Below are 19,984 nucleotides of genomic sequence, written 5' to 3'. Positions count from 1 at the left end.
TGTCCCTACACCTTACCCCTTACGATTTTAGAACACACCGTAATATAGTAGTCTTGCGATCTTACCCAAGCAGGAAATGTACTTGAACATGTAATGACCTTGCTCAAATGGAGATTTTATAGTGGAAAATATTACGAGTATGTAAGAAAACTTCTATTTTTTAATTTTTTTTCTGTCGGCATGCATGTACCTTACTATAATAGTCTGGGGCCTACAAGCGGGGCTTAGGTATGTTTTTGGGGGGGGGGCATCATCTCCGCCTAGCTCCCCTGTAGCGCCGTCCCTGGCTACAGCCGAAGCTTGATCCAGTCGAGTGCTATCAGTAATCTGTAGCGTGTTACAAGAATGGTATTATGACGTGTAACAATCATTCGCAAAGTAACTGTTTCCATGGAAAACGACAAAAATCAGACCAATGGTCTTTAAACACAGAATATAACGCGTAATTTTCAACGTAAGCAAGAAAAAAGTTTAAAAACAGAAGAATATACGGAGAAGCGACGAGAAATCCCATAAAATGGATTCTAAAGGTAAGTGGCACAGATAATGAACATTTTTTACTATTTTCTTACAATAATTTTAACAAATAGACCATAGGAAAATGACTCCTCCATCGGGGCTCTAAAAGTACGATCCGCCATGTTGATAAGATAAAAAATTCAACATTCTGCAGCCGTGGGACCAATTCAACTATTGTTTCAAGAGACATTACAGAACTCTTAACTAGAAATTCCTAAGCTCCGGCCGAGAATATAATACGGTTCCTCCTTGAAAGAACTAGTCCCCTCTGCTTGGCGTAAATATAAATATTTTAGTAATCCACAGCAATAATTACGTGGATTTTATCTTCAGTGCAAATGGCACTTGTTACAGTAAAATGTTATTTTATCACGATGCACAAACATCAAACAAAGACCATTTAACTTACTCTATTTCATGGTACCTCTGATCCATTTTTTTTAGAGCCGGAAGGCATTGAAAAAAAATGACAAAATTTCGTAAAATTTCCAGATCTCTTTGGGAAATGGCAATTTTTTCCAGTTCCGAACGTAGGAATTATTGAACATTTCTCATCCCAAACATAGATCCGACAAAAAAAATTCCGTTCCGCACACCCCTAATTACGGTAATTAATATGATTGTAAAGTGTCAGTTCAAAACCTTTTCTCGTTATTTTGTTGGACATGATAGTTAATTTCTGTAACTTGCAGCCTGCATATGAAAGAAAACAATATTATTTGTAATGCAATATTGCTACAATTTCACAATTCGAATTACATGAAGTCTCTCCCTCTGTTGCAGATGTGAATAAAGCTAATCCGTCCTTTGAGGCGTCCAAGGAGCGCAACAGACGCAGAAAACTTCAATTCGCTGCAGCCGCCACTCACGCGACCACCACTTCGTCATCAGACTCATGCGCTGCAGAGCAAGGTAAGCGATCTCTTCTACTGAAGAACAGAAACATGTATTTGTACAGCCAAAATTGCCACAAATTAAACGCGCGGCCATGAAATTAGGCGGGTGGAAGAAGTTCGCGCTGCTGCCAGGTCGGAGTACAACCCCATGCATTAGGAGGTTCAAGAGAATGAAAGATCTGATTGTAGAGTTGATTGATCTATGTAATCCATGTGATTCAAACTGCCAGTGCTTGCTCGAAAGGTTAAGGATGACATAAAAGTGCCCCTGAGAGAGGTCGGTCTGACGCTCGAACTAGGCAACGCAGCACGGTTAACGTTGCCACACAGTGCGCGGGAACCAGCGACTTTTGTCCCGCTCTCGCTTTGCTTTTCCCATATGTGGCAACAGCGTAATTCTTCCCAGCCGCCTATTTTCATGGCCGTGCGTTTAGTGCTTTCTAGATAATTTTGGGAGGTGGAGGTGTACGTGCAAGACAGTGGAAGCTGTCTTATTCCCACTTTTTGACATAGTGTCCCGGGATGTAAAAAGTATCTAAGTTTCCAAGTGACAAATAACTTGAATTATGTTTCCCACACTGGAAGGGTTAAAAAGAGGGAATTTTTGCAATGTCATTGTAACTTGAAAGCGAGCCTAGGGGCATAGTTCATGGTCTAAAGTGTGGGAGGTGTTTTCATTTCAAATAAGATACGAGATCTCCTCCTCCTGTAACTTGCCAGATCGGGAAACACTTGGGTTTGATTTATTAGACACGATAAAGCAAGGCCCATGACTGAAATATGAATTTATTCTCAGAGGAGGCCTAGTAATATATTTCCTTTGTCTAAGGTGTAGGAGATGATATTACTGAAATAAATAGCATTATTTCGACCCCCTTCTGAGTACTTAGCAATCAATTTCCCAAGTGTCAATAACCTGGGCTATTTTTTATTTATTTTATTATGCTTTGCTCTTCTGCTATAATTGGCCAACGTCGGAGATGGCGATGAAAAGTGGCAAGATGAGAGAAAACTAGTTTCACTGGGTAAGTTACTTCATACAGGAAATCCTTTGTATCTCGCTGAGAGATTTCTTTCATAATAAAACCCAGATATATACACAAGATCCCAAAGTTCTAATCTTTTAACATTAAAAAATCATGAACTGAATTTTTAACTCTTTCACTGCACCAATGGTTAGAGACTGAAATGCACTCTCACATGAAATAAGTTAATGAAATTCAATAGGCATTTTGAGGAGGAGATTAATAAGAAATTTTATAAATGTTTGTCATGGCGCATTTAAAAAATAAGGGCCGATTGATTATATCAAAGAAGAAAAGAAGTGTAGCAACAGTGGTTACAAACACGTATGTATCTACTTAATTTCTCAACATATTCACCATAATTTCCCATAGGAATTTTGGTACCGTTGAATAAACTCTGCATAGAAGTTCGCCGCCTGGGAGTTCAGCCAATCCAGCATTACCGTTTCCAACACCTCAGTATTTTCAAATAATTGACATGTAAGTCACTTTTTGAGGTACAGGAAGACGAGATAGTCACTACGTTTAAAGTCCGGATTATGCGGGGAGTGATAAAAAATTTTACATTCGAACCTCAACGCCTAACAGTCTAGAGTGGATAAGAACAGTTCTTGAGCGCAGTATTCCACGCCGTCGGTTTTATATGGCACACCCGAATACCGTTACGTCTGCAATGCAATTGTTTTCCCCCGCTCCATGAAATCCAACATAAACACACCTTGTTTGTGCCAGAACACAGTTTCCATGACTTTTGGCGCAGATGGAGTTTGCTTGAACTTTTAAGCCTTTGGTGGCGAATGTACAACACCATTGCCCTACGCTTCCTTCATTCACTACATACCACACACTTCACACAATTCTCCGTGAATTTCGGCAGCATTATGACCTCTGGCGTTAATAAATCTAATCACAGACCGTACTTCTCAACAGGCGAGATTGTGTATTTGCGCAGCAATTTTAACACGTTCTAACTCACACGATAACCAACAGATGGCTAGGGCCTCCCCGATGGCGCAGTGGTAGCATCGTTGCCTTGTAATTAAGGGGTCCCGGGTTCGATACCCGGTGGAGGCATATGGCACAGTGATTCGGATCCCACTTAAACTGTAGGTCCAGTCCTGATTAGCCTTACTGTGCATAAGTGGACTTAAAACAACAAATCAATTAAACGATCAACAGATGGCTAGGAAAAATATGAAAGTCGGTAATGGAGCATTTGATGTTATTGAACAGGCGCGATTCGATCACTGTTGCCAGTCATTTTTTTATAAATAATCGACCCTTTCTTTTGAAATGCACCTCGTATAAATATACAGGGGATGGACAAAAATATGGAAACAACACGACATCGGAACGGGTTAAATCGACGCAATATTTCCACTTGAAATCGGACGTGGTGCGACATTCGTTTGTTTCGTGCCGTGAGATAGGTCGCACAACAGATTTGCTACCTTGTGTTCTGACGTCAGACGAGGAATGCCTACGAGGTTAGGTTAGGCCTGTTAGATTAGGTTCCATTAGCATAAGTACGTGGAAAATTATTATTTAGGCTAAGAGAAGCTAGCCTAACCTAACAACGTAGGCATCTAGCCTAAAAATAATAAGCTTTCTCCCGTGACGTCAGAACACAAGGTTGCTCAAGTGTTGTGCGATGAGTGAGACCCGTCGGACCGGTAAGAGTCGACAGTTGCGCTGTAGACAGCGTGCAGTGCAGTTGATACTGAATCACGTCCGAGCTGACAGTGTTTCAAAGAGGGCAAATTGTTGGTGCCCGCCTTGCAGGCCCCTCTGTGACCAAAGAAGCCATGTTATTTGGCGCATCGTGAGGACTGTATCCATGGTCATTACGGCATATAGTGTGTCCGAAAAGACACCGTCAGATAAACACCTGCGTGGACGAAAATGTACAATGAGTGACAGAAACAAAAGGACTTTGAGGAGGATTTTGACCAGGAATAAGAAGACAAGTGCTGTGAAAGTGACATCGAAGCTGAATTTCTGTTTGCCAAACTCCGTGTCTACAAAAACATTGTGGGGGGAACTCCATAAGTAAGACATCCATGGCCGAGCTGCAATTGCCAAGCCGTTGCTGACCCAGGAGAATGCCAAGAAGAGAAGAGAGTGGTGCAACACCCATAAATCGTGGATTGCCGATCAATGGAAGACTGTGATCTGGCCCGATGAATCGCCTTCACCCTATTCCCCGTCCCGTCACGGGACGTGTGTACGTGTGAGAACAAGAACCCAAGCGTTCGACCAGGACTGTCTCATTCCAACGGTGAAGCATGGTGCCGGTTCGGAAATGGTTTGGGCAGCCATATCGTGGTATTCAGCAGGTTCCGTTTTCAGCTTGCACGGTCGAGTCACTGCCAAGGACTACATAGACAATTTGAGCCACCAGGTCCATCCAATGGTGCAGATGTTGTTTCCTGAAGGGGACGCCATTTACCAAGATGATAATGCCCCGATTCATACAGCTGGTGTTGTCCAATCGTGGTTTGATGAGCATGCAGGCGAGGTTTGGCATCTTCCCTGGCCGCCACAATCGCCGGACACAATATCATAGAGCCTCTGTGGTCGGTTTTGGAGAATATGGTTCGGTCCCATAATCCGCAGCCAACATCCCTGTAGGAACTGGAACATGTTTTGCATGAAGAATGGTCCAGGATACCATTATCCACCATCCAGGACTTGTATTTGTCCATTCCTCGGAGACTGCAGGCCGTCTTGGGTGCTAAAGGTGGTTCTACACCTTATTAGCTACAGCATTCCGTATTTTCACAGGTGTTTCCATATTCTTGTCCATTCCCTCTATGTCTGATGGGAAAGATGTATGAATGATCATTATTTTCTGTGTTTATATGTCAATCCATATTATGAATATACACTGGCGGCAAGCGGGTTCCAAAACTGTGGAGAGAGGGTCATGGATAGTTTACTTTGCTTTGGTAGATAAAATTTAGCATAGTGCGGGGGTAAAAGTGGCAAAGGTGAGTGGGCAACTACCGTCCACGCCCCCCTTCCTAATCGCCACCATTGTGAATGTATATTATATTATGAATTTATTATACAATTTTATGGTTGAGTGTAAAACAAGGATTGAGCCTTAATCTCCGCTATATAAAATAAGAGCTAAATAAATAGAATATAGTTAGTTCTAGTAATTCACTTTGTTGGCCTCAGCCTTAGAGTATAGAAGGGATAGAGGGAGCACTGTGACGTCAGCTGAAGCGAAAATATCTGATATGTTCGGTTACACACCTGCTTGTTGAACCCATTTGTTTACATTCAGCGAGAGGGAATTTCGTCGGATAAAATAAGGCTGCTTATTATTTTTCTTTATCTTTAAATAGTCAGAAACAATAAGAAACACGAAGATCTAGGAATCTCATCTTATATCTCGTTGGTAAACTAGAAAAAGTTTAATAAAATAACAATATAATCAAAATAGGAGTTGAATTATACCTTTTGAACTCATAAATGCACCACAAAACATAATTAATATGAAAATAGAGCTATGTACAGAGATTAAACCCGATTTAACAACACAATTTACACCACCTCAATAAGTAAGCCTAAGTCGAGATGTTAGGAAGATTTCAGACCAAAGCATAAGGCAATAAGCGACAAGTGACAAAAGACAGAAGACCCTTCAGTCTATAGGAGATTTCAGATCATAGCGACACGCGACAAGCGATAAACGACACGTGTCTCCTGGCAAACGATTCTCAGAAATGACTACATTTTTTAAGCCTAAGCTTTACGACAAGCTTCACGTGTCGCTTGTCGCTCGAGTGTCACTCGGACTGGGTCGTTTTCTCAATACCATGCATGGTGTCGCTTTCGTGTGTTGTTTGCGCATGCGCGGTGAATGTTTTGCTTTAGACTGGAGGGGTTCATGTCGTTTATCGCTTGCCACTCCGGTGTGAATTCTTAGTTGCTCGCGCGACACATGCCGCTTGGGAACGAGCTAATCAACAACAACGTTTCACACCATAGGTCGCACCAACCTTCAATTGGTGAAATCCTGAAGCTACACACGTCGCATTTAGCTTCGGTGTGATATATCCCTAAAAGCAAGCAATCACCTTCCATGCGCTATCAACAGACCGTTTCGACACGATATATGAAATTGAGAAAACGGATCTGAACACATACAGCATTCCGTGTCGCTTCGGTTCGAAAGGTTGCGTTGATTACTGAGTGTTGGCTTCGAAGTGGAACGTATTGCTTGTGGCTTCGGTCTGAATAGAGATATTTCACACCGAAGCAACAAGCGATACGTGCCGCTTTGAGGATTTCACCAACGCAGTTTGTGCAGCATGTCGTGTCGCTAAGGCAGGTGTTAAACGTTTGCTGACTCGTTCCCACGCGACATTTCTCGCGTGTCGCCTCGATCTGAAAACTCCATTACGGGAGGCAACAAGTGACAAGCGACACGGGCCCCTTCAGTCTGATGGTGAACATTCACCGTGCATGCGCCACCAACAGACCAAGGCGACTCGATGGAAGGTATTGAGAAAAATGCTCAGTCCGAGCGACACGTGCAGCTTGGCGTGTCGCTTCAGTTTGGAAGGTCTCGCACATGTCTCTTGGAAACGAACCATCAGAAATGTATCTCTTGTCGCAAGCCTCAAGTCTCCTTGTTCGTTCAACGAATTTACTTCCCACAAAGATCGCAAAGTAGTTTACTTTGCACAAGTATAAAAATTTCAAATAGTTATCTTTAGATCACATGGAAAGGATTTTTGCAATCTCGATATGTCACAATATTAAATTTTGTACACAACATTAATAAAAGCATAACAGAAATGCTTGAATAATAAATGTAAATATGTTGTAAGCATGTTTACATGTGGAAAGTAATCTTCTTGGTACTCTTCACTTTTTTTTTTACACTTCCGTTCTTACATCCGAAATCTGCGCACACAAGTTTTTGATTGATTGAGTTGGTGTTTTAAGTCCGGTTTATGCACAGTAAGGCTAATCGGGACTGATCCTACAGTTTAAAGTGGGGTCCGAAGCACTATGTTCCTCCACCAGGTATCGAACTCGGGGCCCCTTGATTATAAGGAGACGACGCTACCACTGCTCCATCGGGGAGGCCAAGAACAGAGGCACAGCTTCTTATTTATTCTCCACTCGCAATGTCACTGAAATATACAGAAATAATGCACTATAAACGAGCATTCCACGTTCGGATTCCTATTTCCACCATTGTATCAGCTGTAACAAGTGCGTAGTGTTGCCCACGAGACGAGACAGGCCACTGTCTCGTCTCGAAAATATTCGTTTGTCTTATGACATATGGTCAATCTCGTCTCGTCTCGAATTTTTAAAAGCCTCTCCCGTCTCGTCCCGTGGGCAACACTACTGTGCAACCCAAGAAGGCTGTTATACCTCACCCCCTCCGCTCTCACGGCTTCATTTCCCTCGCCCAGAATACACGCTTAGGCCCTTTCCTCCATACTCTAAGGTCTCAGGCCATAAAAACATATTGATGAAAGAGTTTATCGTTTAATAACCATCCGATAGCCTTGTGATTTAGTGCAAAATTCTGCCCTTTTTATGAAGATAACGTGAAATACAGCTGTAAAATACAGGGTGTCCGACATGTCCCCGTACCCCAAGATATTATATATTTCCCCTGTAACTGGGTCCGCTCACACATGCGAATTTGAGTTAGCGCTTCACATATAATATTCAAAGCAGGGATACCAACAGCGAAATCTAAACCATTCTCAAGCAAACGAATACTGACCAATTGTCAACACGGTCGGAACAGGATGCATATGGGTATGGGTACTTCCAGGACATCCTGTAGGTAAACTCCAGACTTGAGCTTCTCGCGTGCACTTGTGGAGGCCACCAAGCACTCCGTGCAGTACGAGCTCCATCCCTACACGCTGCACTCCAAGGGCATTACGCAGCAAGCACACTGCACCAAACACGAGAGCGCGAGAGCGATACCGAAAAGTTTCCTACAGCGGTGGCACAACTAGTGAACCCTTTCCTACAGTTGCAGAAAAAAAAAAAATTCACACTAATTTGCTATTCATTTCAGAAAAATTAAAATCAATTAAAACTTTGTGTTGTTATTATTATTGTTGTTTTTATTATTATTATTATTATTATACTTATCATGGCCTCATATAAATCATAAATTTAATTAACATTGTGATTAATTGAATTAATGTAAAAGAAAATATACCAAAAAAATGAAATTGTTTACGAAAAATATACACAATACAAACATTCTATTACAATAGATAACATTAGGTTAACATTAGCTGTGTTATTACGAAAATTTTATGGGTAAGATAATGGAAATGTATTGATTATTCCCCTGAAAAGTGTCAAAAATGGATTGTATTGTATTTAGGGTGAAAAAATTGCCCAGTGAAAACAAAGTAAAAATGTCTCTCAATTCAAAGAGCTTGGACATAGCATATGGGTCGAATATCTTCAAAATTTTCAGTAAATTTGATATTTTATTTTTTCCTGTTCAGTTTTAACTTAATTTCCACGTGCCAAGGGAATTTTTCTATCATATGACAATGCTGAACGAAAGCGACCAACGAATCTTCGTGCCTCTCTCACCCCCCCCCCCCCCCTTTCCATACCTCTTATAATGCTATAGTAGAATCACAGGCAAAAGAGCCTGCTCAGACTCGCCACTCCTGAGCATTGTACTACCGCATGGAGGGAAGGGGTAGAGTAGAGCATGCTTCCTTATTGCCTGAGATGAACTGATGGAGAGGAAGGTGCGCGGAGACTTTTGGCCAAAGGTTCTTTTCCATCTGATCTCTATGCAATACCGCTGCTCTTTCTGTAGTCCATGTATGCATGCGACATGTTCTTTCGCAAATACGGAGAGTTGACCAGATCTGATCTACTCGTTCGATTTTGTGCAGTATCAAAGACTTATTATCTTATTATTTAAACAAATAATATTCGCAGTTTCCAGGTTTCAAAGGTAGGTTAATAATACATTCCTTTATGTCACGCTTGTTTTCGAACAGATAAGATATGGACGCATCCCCAGTTCCCTCTAGATGGCAACAGTTCTGCCAGAAAGAATAAAACAGTAAAAACAAATCGTGAACGCAAGACGTTCTCCGACAGCGTTTACAGTACGCAGCTGGTATCATCAACTAAAGGAAGAATGATTTTCACTTCTGACCCAGGCTGTCCTGGAGTCTCTCATGTAAGAAACACGAAGCGCCAGCAGAGGTTGCTGACAACAGAAACAGCACTAGGAATCCTTTGTGCTCAAGGGCAGACACGCCTGGCTGCTGGTGACGGAAGCAGCTCCGGATCCAGCAGCCCACTCTTCATCCCGAAGCGACCACAACGCAACATTACAGTTTATCCATTGAAGAATGGGGCTTCGGATGAGATGAAGCAACATTACGTAACTCTTCCATATGGAGAGCAGAGTTACCAGGAGGAGAGTGAATATTCAAGCTCGCTCGAGTCCACTCCCAGAACCCACGAAGAAGGCGAGATCGCCATTACAAAGTCTGAAGAGCAAGGAGCTCACCCACGTCTAGCCACCTCTTTGCCTTCCATTAGCAGGCCGAAGCAATTGCCCGATAGCGATAGCACCACTGCATCAAGCAGCCCGCTATTCGTCCCAAAGCGACCATCAGGTGGTCCATTCACCAAAAAGATTTCTAAGGAGTTGAAACATCACATGACCATACCATTCGAAGAGCAAAGCTTCCAGGAGGAGAGTGAATATTCAAGTTCCCTCCTGTCATCCCCTCGGGTGTATGAAGAACGCGAGTACGCAATCGAGAAGACTGAACAGGCAAAACCACACCCAGGTCCTACACCTTTGATTATCTCTAGTGGACATTGTTTGCAAGAACGAAAACAGAATTCAACAGTACCCGGTGTCCGAATCTCAGGTTTGAAAGGGACTTCAAGTGCACCTGAATTAGGGCTTCAACCGGTAGTATTTCACCCGATGCAATTAGATGTTAACTTTCAAGATAGTAACGAAATCCCTTTGAAAAGAAGCTTCGCTCGTGAAGATTTAACTAAAACCGACAAATACAGGAAAACGTCTCAAACCTCTTGTGACGAGTATAAGAACGAAAGTCAATTACGAGCCGACTCGAATAAACAATTAGGTGACGTATTGTTGCCGTCAAGTAACGAAGAATCCAGCGCTTTTTCTCAGTGTGAAGGTAGGGTTGCTGATGATAATCTGCAAAACGAAACAAAAATCAGCCAAAGTTATAGTTTGGGTATTATGAATCAATATCCTAATTTCGAAAGTTTGAATAATATTGTTGAACCAGTACCGAGCACATCAACACAGCTAAGACTTGACAACACCGGTAAAGAATATACGCCTTCATTTCCAAGTAGATTTAGAAGCATGTTGGAATCATGGAGTGAAATAAAACATAGCAGTAAATGTAATGAAAATAAAGAGAAAGCTACAAATTCACTGAAACTGAACAATATCTTGCACGCAGTTGATACACTTAGCAAGATCGAAGATGACTCCTCACATGACTTCAAATCATCTCTACGTGATCTCGGGACATTTGCTCAAAAAATAAGTCATGTGGTCGCAGAGAACACCCGGAAAATTGAACAATTTGAGAAACTTATTTTCTCTAGTACGAAGTCTAGTACAGGAAAAACGACAAAGAAAAAGTCATTCTTATTTTCTCGTTCTAAGAAGTGTTGCACTTCTCCTAAGTCAACCATAGTATCAAGGCCAGCATCACTGCGAAAGGGGCTAAGCAGCAGTGCGATGGCGAATGATCAGAGAAATGAACAACGGGAACTCTGGCTTGATGAAGAGAAAAATATTGGAGAACAAAGAGGACACAAGGATGTGGAAAATGACAGTTATAAGCAACATGAAGAAATTTTACTAAATAAGGATGCAAGTAAAAACACCTTTACTGGATTGCAAAACTACAGTCACAACGAGGAACCGATAAATGGGGCAAAAATGTCAACCGACACTAAACTAGAATCAAAGATGCGTGCACTCGATGATGGAACGAAATATCAGATCAAAATTCACACAGAGGAAAATTCCACTACTACTCCTACCGATGATGATGCTGATGTTATTGTGAACAAATCCATTGGTAAGAAAGTTTACGTGAAAAACCGAGAAATATGCAAAAACGCCTTAATACAAGACTCTGAGGCTTCGCAACCATCTGCGTTAATTCACAACAAAAAATGTCAAAGTTCAAATGAAAGAAAGATTATAACTGAAGTGGAAGCAAACGGACAACGAATGAAATTGGGGGCTCTTCATTCGTTTGAAACTTCATTGACAGCACACGAAGTATTGGATGGCGATAGTTGTGAACAAAACCAAGGACTTATATACAGAGATGGTAAATACATATTTACCGGATTACGAAAAGTTTCATCTAACAGCATACAATCTGATTCAACTGTAACTAGACTAGAATCAAAGATGTCTTCAGTCGACAGTGCACATCGTAAAATGCACACTGAGAAAAATACAACTCCTACTACCGATGATGATGCTGATGTTATTGTGGACAAATCCATTGGCAAGAAAGTTTACGTGACAAACCGAGAAATATGCAAAAACGCCTTAATACAAGACTCTGAGACATCGCAACCATCTGCGTTAATTCACAATGAAAAATATCAAAGTTCAAATCAAAGAAAGATTATAACTGGAGTGCAAGCAAAAGAACAACGAATGAAATTGGGGGCTCTTCATTCGTTTGAAACTTCATTGACAGCACACGAAGTATTGGATGGCGATAATTGTGAACAAAACCAAGGACTTATATACAGAGATGGTAAATACATATTTACCGGATTACGAAAAGTTTCATCTAACAGCATACAATCTGATTCAACTGTAACTAGACTAGAATCAAAGATGTCTACAGTCGACAGTGCACATCGTAAAATGCACACTGAGAAAAATACAACTCCTACTACCGATGATGATGCTGATGTTATTGTGGACAAATCCATTGGCAAGAAAGTTTACGTGAAAAACCGAGAAATATGCAAAAACGCCTTAATACAAGACTCTGAGACATCGCAACCATCTGCGTCAATTCACAATGAAAAATGTCAAAGTTCAAATGAAAGAAAGATTATAACTGGAGTGCAAGCAAAAGAACAACGAATGAAAGTGGGGGCTCTTCATTCGTTTGAAACTTCATTGACAGCACACGAAGTATTGTCTGGCGATAATTGTGAACAAAACCAAGGACTTATATACAGAGATGGTAAATACATATTTACGGGATTACGAAAAGTTTCATCTAACAGCATACAATCTGATTCAACTGTAACTAGACTAGATTCAAAGATGTCTACAGTCGACAGTGCACATCGTAAAATGCACACTGAGAAAAATACAACTCCTACTACCGATGATGATGCTGATGTTATTGTGGACAAATCCATTGGCAAGAAAGTTTACGTGACACACCGAGAAATATGCAAAAACGCCTTAATACAAGACTCTGAGACATCGCAACCATCTGCGTTAATTCACAATGAAAAATATCAAAGTTCAAATCAAAGAAAGATTATAACTGGAGTGCAAGCAAAAGAACAACGAATGAAAGTGGGGGCTCTTCATTCGTTTGAAACTTCATTGACAGCACACGAAGTATTGTCTGGCGATAATTGTGAACAAAACCAAGGACTTATATACAGAGATGGTAAATACATATTTACCGGATTACGAAAAGTTTCATCTAACAGCATACAATCTGATTCAACTTTAACTAGACTAGATTCAAAGATGTCTACAGTCGACAGTGCACATCGTAAAATGCACACTGAGAAAAATACAACTCCTACTACCGATGATGATGCTGATGTTATTGTGGACAAATCCATTGGCAAGAAAGTTTACGTGACAAACCGAGAAATATGCAAAAACGCCTTAATACAAGACTCTGAGACATCGCAACCATCTGCGTTAATTCACAATGAAAAATATCAAAGTTCAAATCAAAGAAAGATTATAACTGGAGTGCAAGCAAAAGAACAACGAATGAAAGTGGGGGCTCTTCATTCGTTTGAAACTTCATTGACAGCACACGAAGTATTGGATGGCGATAGTTGTGAACAAAACCAAGGACTTATATACAGAGATGGTAAATACATATTTACCGGATTACGAAAAGTTTCATCTAACAGCATACAATCTGATTCAACTTTAACTAGACTAGATTCAAAGATGTCTACAGTCGACAGTGCACATCGTAAAATGCACACTGAGAAAAATACAACTCCTACTACCGATGATGATGCTGATGTTATTGTGGACAAATCCATTGGCAAGAAAGTTTACGTGAAAAACCGAGAAATATGCAAAAACGCCTTAATACAAGACTCTGTGACATCGCAACCATCTGTGTTAATTCACAATAAAAAATGTCAAAGTTCAAATCAAAGAAAGATTATAACTGGAGTGGAAGCAAACGGACAACGAATGAAAGTAGGGGCTCTTCATTCGTTTGAAACTTCATCGACAGCACACGAAGTATTGGATGGCGATAATTGTGAACAAAACCAAGGACTTATATACAGAGATGGTAAATACATATTTACCGGATTACGAAATGTTTCATCTAATAAGATGGACTCTGACTACGAAGCTAAGTATGAACAGGGCGGAATCGTTTCAAATGAAGCAAGTCGTGATCAGGCAGAATTGAAATCATCAGAGATAATATCAGACTTTCAACTCAAACCTGTCGGAACACCCCTATCTCTGAAATCAATCGAAATTGGACTTGAATCGAAGATGCATGCAGTATATGGCAATAACAAGTATCAAGGCCAACTGGATACTTATGAAAATTCTACTCGTACTGCTGACGATGATGTTGATGTTATAGTGGACACATCTATTTACAAGAAAGTGAAGGTGTCAAAGCGAGGAACATGTGGTCCTGAACCTTCTCCCATTACACCGAAAAAAGAACCTGAACGTGCAGTCGGAAAGAGCCTTTCCCCGAAAGGCAATGTTTTGCGACATAATTCGAACAGTAGTGAACTCTCTTCCATCGTGATGAGGGAAAATGATGGCGACAAAGATCCCACACAACCTGAAAGAACAAGTCAGAGCTCCCACGCAGAGACAATGATAGAATCATTAACTGCATCAGAAGCAGAGGAGGAAAGAATATTTGCTATCGTCCAACATAATAGAGATAAAGTTTGCGAAAGTGTTGATAGAAAGCGAACTGCAGAACAAAGCAGACGCTCAAATGAAAGTATCGCTTTGGGATGTGACATTCCAGGGGTAGTACCTCTTGATAGGTGCACTGATAAGACACCGTTGAAACTTAAGAGTTTTTCTTTGTCAAACGTTCATACAAGAAGCGAATGCGGTGAACTGTGTTCAGGAAGGATTTCCTTACACCCGCTGCAAGATGATAATGGCAACAAACAAGTTCTGCGCATAATGACTGATCCAGTGGTCAGGAAAGATACCTTTAGAGTGAAGCAGTCTCTGCTAAGGGAGAAAAGCTCATGTGAAGAAAGTCGCGCTAGAGAGAACGACACCAAAGAAGTGAATACACCAGCACAATTAATGAGGGACAAATGCGTTGGGGACGAAGAAACAGCGTCGCAAGTTAAGAACAAAGAAGAAAGCCAGCAGAGGAGGTCGACGATGAGAAGGATCCTGTGTCCTTGTTGTAACGCTGCAACCAGCCCGGAATTGGCTCGAAGGAGCTAATCATCTTTTTAATATGAAGATTCATAAATTTGTTATTCTTATATCTCAAGTAGGAAATTTTGTTTGGCAGTGTTCCTTATTGCAAGGGAAATCTTTACTGTTTATAAACATGTGATGCTCGTTCCCGCATGTATGTAGTTGCTTCATTTGGAATGTACGTGCATATTACTAATAGACAGAAAATTGTAGACATTTGTTGACAATAAAATATCAATATAAACGGAAGATTTTACTGTTACCATTCGTAACCTTAAACTGAAAGTATGTTGTATTTTTTCTTAAAATACTGATTGCATTCATATCGGAACGTGGTTTTCGATTCTTTAATTGATGATTTTCTGCGTATTACGTTAACGGTGACAGTGAGAAGGATGACATTACATGAAAGGACAAACGCCCATGCTCTGGCAACATATTGCAATATAGAACAAGAATGCCTATAAATGTGAAAATTAGCTAGTTCGAATCCCATTTGTCTGAACATATCAACGTATTTATCCTTTACATTTATTTACATTTCACCCTTCATCTTCATCTTCGTGATCAATGTAAGTTGTAGAAACTGGACGCAAAATAAGATGATATTTTAAAATATAATTTTAAAAGAGTTTCTATCTGTATATACTGATGGTGCGAAACTCACTATCTACTCTTCACCTATATTTACTCCTCCCACAATTACTCTGCCACAGTTACACATTATACAAAGTAACTCAGTTATAGTTACAATTACAGTTTACTATAGATAAAATATAACTCACCTATCATGTTCATAGTTGAAGTGCTAGAAATGTGTTAGATTTGTTTACGGACGACAACAAAAAATGACCAATAATCTTCATGACTTGTTAATGATGATGTATTTTAAATATAAAGTATACAGTTAATTAAATCCAAAACATATCTTAAAGTAAAGATTAAAATTTTGTATATCTTCATTCCATTTTGCAATAACAGAAACAATATGTACAAGATTTGACATGTTCAGCTGGATTGTCTAGCTTGTATACACACTAGGGTGGTCTATCATAACATGTGAAAACTTTTTCTTTAGACAATTTCTACGCATAGTTGCTAATTTTGTTCCATTAGATCTAGACATACTCTGTGCAAAATTTTGTGTGAATAGAAAAATATTTAGGGGTCTCTCAAGGTCCTCAAAATGTTCTATACCAGCTATATGCTATGTGAAGTATCAAACAGTATTGCATATATTAATATCATGTGGTTATAAAACTTAAAACAAATAGGTTATTTTACATTACTTTTTAACTTTCAAATAGGTATGTTAATTTTACTAATACAATGAAACAAGTGTACGAAGACAAACAACACTTGATAAAAAGTCCTGCAACACTGATTGTGAAGAAGAAGAAATTTAGGAAGTTTTGCAGAAGTACAGTAAATATTTTAATGAACTTCAACTACTAATCAATTCGTTGTTTCAAATTTGTGTGTTAATTTCTTGTACAAGTGAGGCGGGAGGGGGGTGGGGGGGAGTGGAAGGTTCCTTTGAATTTCTTCCAATCTGAGATTCTGTCAACCTTTCGGACATAAAGTTCACGATGCTCACCGCAGCTACGGCCACAGCTAATGGCCAGAATCTTGACAGCTGAACACTATAAAATTCCACAATGAAGATAAAGCGAGCTGCCCATCAATAAATCATTGACAAAATGTGTGCGTGAGGAAGTTTGTAACACCTAAAAGTTCCTTTAGTCTTGCACTGGGATAGTACGTTGATGAAAGATCGATCAAATGAAACGAATCTGAAAGCAATTGTGGATAGACTTTCAGTACGTACCTGTTACAGGTTATGAAGCTGACAAAATACTAGGTATTGCAAAGGTACCATCTGGAACAGGAAAGGTACAAAGGAAAAACCATTCAGGAGCTGGCTGCTCTTTTGGAGGTGGTTCATGACATTGTGTGCATGAGTTTCGATATAACAGCTTGTAAGACACGAATGATGAGAGGTGTCTGCATTCTGTTGGAACAATGTATTTCAAGAAAGTTGTTGTAATTAGCTTACAGGCACCATATTCACAAACAGCAAGGAACAAATTGGAGGCCCATGTGCAGTATCTTGGAGCAGAGCTGGTTAGAAAGAAGGTATCTTCCATGGAAAAGCAAGAAATGATAACTTGTCTTAAGGTTTGTGATGAAAACTGGAGTTCAATATGCATGAAACTGAGAGACTCCCAAAGCTTAGAAATAAAGGATATGTTTGAATTTATTAACCCAGTCTACCTTTGCAGCTTATGTTTGCTTTCAGCTAATGTTGATTTCAAATTCCAGTATGAACCGAAGAGCTGAAGTGACTCGCATAAATTCAAAAAATTCAAAGCAATCGTTGTCACTGAAGGTTGTCAACGGTACTGTTGAACTTTTAATGGCTCTTGTATCCAACTTTAATGTACGTGGAACGTGGCAACACCGCACACACCGATGACCGTTGAACCGTAAAAATTGCGGTTTGTCACCGAGAGTCAGTGCGTACAGTGTTGCCACGTTCCACGTACATCTTTACTCTGTTCAGTATAAGTCTGCATAAAATAGGTTTCGCAATTCGAGTTAACAATGAGATTTAATTTCAAGAAATAGATGCAAAGAGCTTCAAATTAACACCATGTACGACTAATCAATACTCAGGAAAAGGTGTTTGGTAAAATTGATAAGAACGATTTTTTTGACAAATTTCAAACGTCTGAAAATTAAGAATTGTGGTTTAATCCTTTGTGCCTTCACCGTACTAAAGTCTCATAATGATCGGATCACCCGTTTTTTCTTAATAGAATTTTAGAGAGAGCGATCGTTTCCAAAACAAAAAAGGCACTTCTTTTTGTTCTCACGACGATAAAAGATAGAAGGCATACTCGAAGAAAATTTTTGGTTAGCATAGATTAACGCAGAATTGAATAAGATATATTTTAATGTAACTCGCTTTTATGTAGGTCTATTGGTTAATTTTTAATTTGAGTCCAAACTCTAGTGTCTATAATTCTTAATCCGACAGTAGAGCAATCTGTGCGTTTGTGATTGGAGCCTCCCCAATGGCGCAGTGGTAGCGTCGTCACCTTGTAAACCTTCGATACCGGAAGAACATAGTGGTTCGGATTCTACTTTAAACTGTATGTCCGGTCCCTATTAGCCTTACAGTGCATAAAGTGGACTTTAAACACCAAATCAATCAATCGTTTGGATTGATTGATTTGCTTTATTTTACCTCGCTTTTTGTGCCACTTTTGGCTAATTTACCAAGTTGGGAATGAGTGATGATATGATGATATAGATGAATGGACACTCTCAAACATCCATTCCTTTGCCGGGATTCGAATCTGGAATCCCTGGCATCGTAGCACGATGTGCTAAACACTCCGCTACGGGGACCGGCTGTTCGCCTGTGGATAGGAGTCAAAAAATTGACGACGACAATCAGTATTACACAATGTATCCGTTACGAATACAATTTGTTGCCAACATAGATATTTTTCTTTTAAAGAAAGTTATCTCGATTTGGTATTCAGAAAAACCATGAATTCTATAAAGCTTGAAATTTGTGTAATGAAATTAGATGTAAGTACCCTTTAAATATGATGTACATTATCCTCATTAGAAGTCCGTTGAAGCATTTACAAATAGTAACAAGGAGATATGATCATGTTCTGATTAGTATAGGGTTGCTATACTTCATAAGTGAAAATCCGGGACGCTTGTTGGAGATGGGGACAACGCCTGAACCCGACAAAGCAATATATACTTATGATAGCCATAATTATAATCATATTCTTTACACTTATTAGTAAGCGGAAATTTACTTCGACGTCTATCATTAAACTTACATTTTCATTTTGATGCCATAATGAACTAAGCTGCTATCTGACAATTTCGAAACTATTTTAAAATTGCGGACTGAACCGAACAGATAGGCACCCGAGCATTGACTGCGTACCGTAAGCAGCATACTATATAATGGAAGAGAACTTTAACTGGAATTCGGCACTGCAAATGAAGGAAGTAAAACTCCCATTGATACTAACGGGTCTCAAAATAGCTAAGTGTCAACCTTACTTCCACGAAGTTCACCCTGGATTGCAGACTAACGAGGCTCTGCCGTCTGCACCCATGGGCAGTATAATCCTCTATGGGACTTGCGCGCTGTCGATATGTGTCTGTGATTATTCCTTCAGCAACGTGAAGCAAAATAATTCATTTATTCATTCATTCATTGTCGACAAATGCATTGAGAGGCGTCATCGTGAAGTCTGTAGGACTATCTTCTAACTAGATAACACTTTTATTGTTGAGAGAGAACGGTTAAATGTACAGTTAGTTTGTTTTGAAAGATCGGGCATTCATTTTAAAATTATATTCACACATTTGAGTTGATATAATGTTCAAGAAAGTATAGCCTTAATCCTGGACAGCATAGGTGACGTATTCGGTACCCCACTGCGTAATCAAACCTCTGGCATATGCGCATTTTTGATGACAGACACCAGCGCCTCCATGCAAATTCATTTTTCACCGATATCTTGACGAGGTATGTTGTGCAGACAGCTAGCTCCCGTAAATCGCGTGATTTGGTGTGTTTGGGGTTCCGTGGACCCCACCTATACTGGTATTGAACTGAATTGTAAAACCGGCTTAAATGCTTGGAATCCTTTATTTACAGACATCATCATCGATGAAATTACACTGTGCACAAATGAACACATCACATTGCGCGCAGCCAAGTGTAAGGTAGGAACTGGATACATTTCAGCAACAAATAATTTAGAAGTGAAATCGTATATCGGATTGCTGTACTC

The 19,984-nt window shown here is 40.0% G+C and overlaps 1 protein-coding gene across 1 annotated transcript; it reads left to right on the top strand.

Moving 5' to 3' along the window:
* Positions 1-440: 440 nt before the first annotated feature.
* On the top strand, positions 441-15,340 carry LOC146000046 (uncharacterized). The gene is made up of 3 exons (XM_083137369.1): positions 441-530; positions 1,303-1,431; positions 9,463-15,340. Exons 1-3 carry the CDS (start codon positions 518-520, stop codon positions 15,171-15,173), a joined length of 5,853 nt encoding a protein of 1,950 aa, XP_082993495.1. The 5' UTR covers positions 441-517; the 3' UTR covers positions 15,174-15,340.
* Positions 15,341-19,984: the final 4,644 nt, after the last annotated feature.

The sequence above is a fragment of the Lepisma saccharinum genome, chromosome 16 (genome assembly GCF_977018435.1).
Source record: "Lepisma saccharinum chromosome 16, izLepSacc3.1, whole genome shotgun sequence".
Lineage (NCBI taxonomy): Eukaryota > Metazoa > Arthropoda > Insecta > Zygentoma > Lepismatidae > Lepisma > Lepisma saccharinum.
The sequence above is the reverse complement of the archived record's forward strand: the minus strand, read 5'-3'. Positions and strand labels throughout refer to the sequence as shown.

What these genes read in the sequence shown, in the direction of transcription:
- LOC146000046 (XM_083137369.1), top strand. An exon ending in CTCATGCGCTGCAGAGCAAG is followed by an intron (nt 1,432 to 9,462) that starts GTAAGCGATCTC and finishes GTTTTCGAACAG; the next exon opens with ATAAGATATGGACGCATCCC.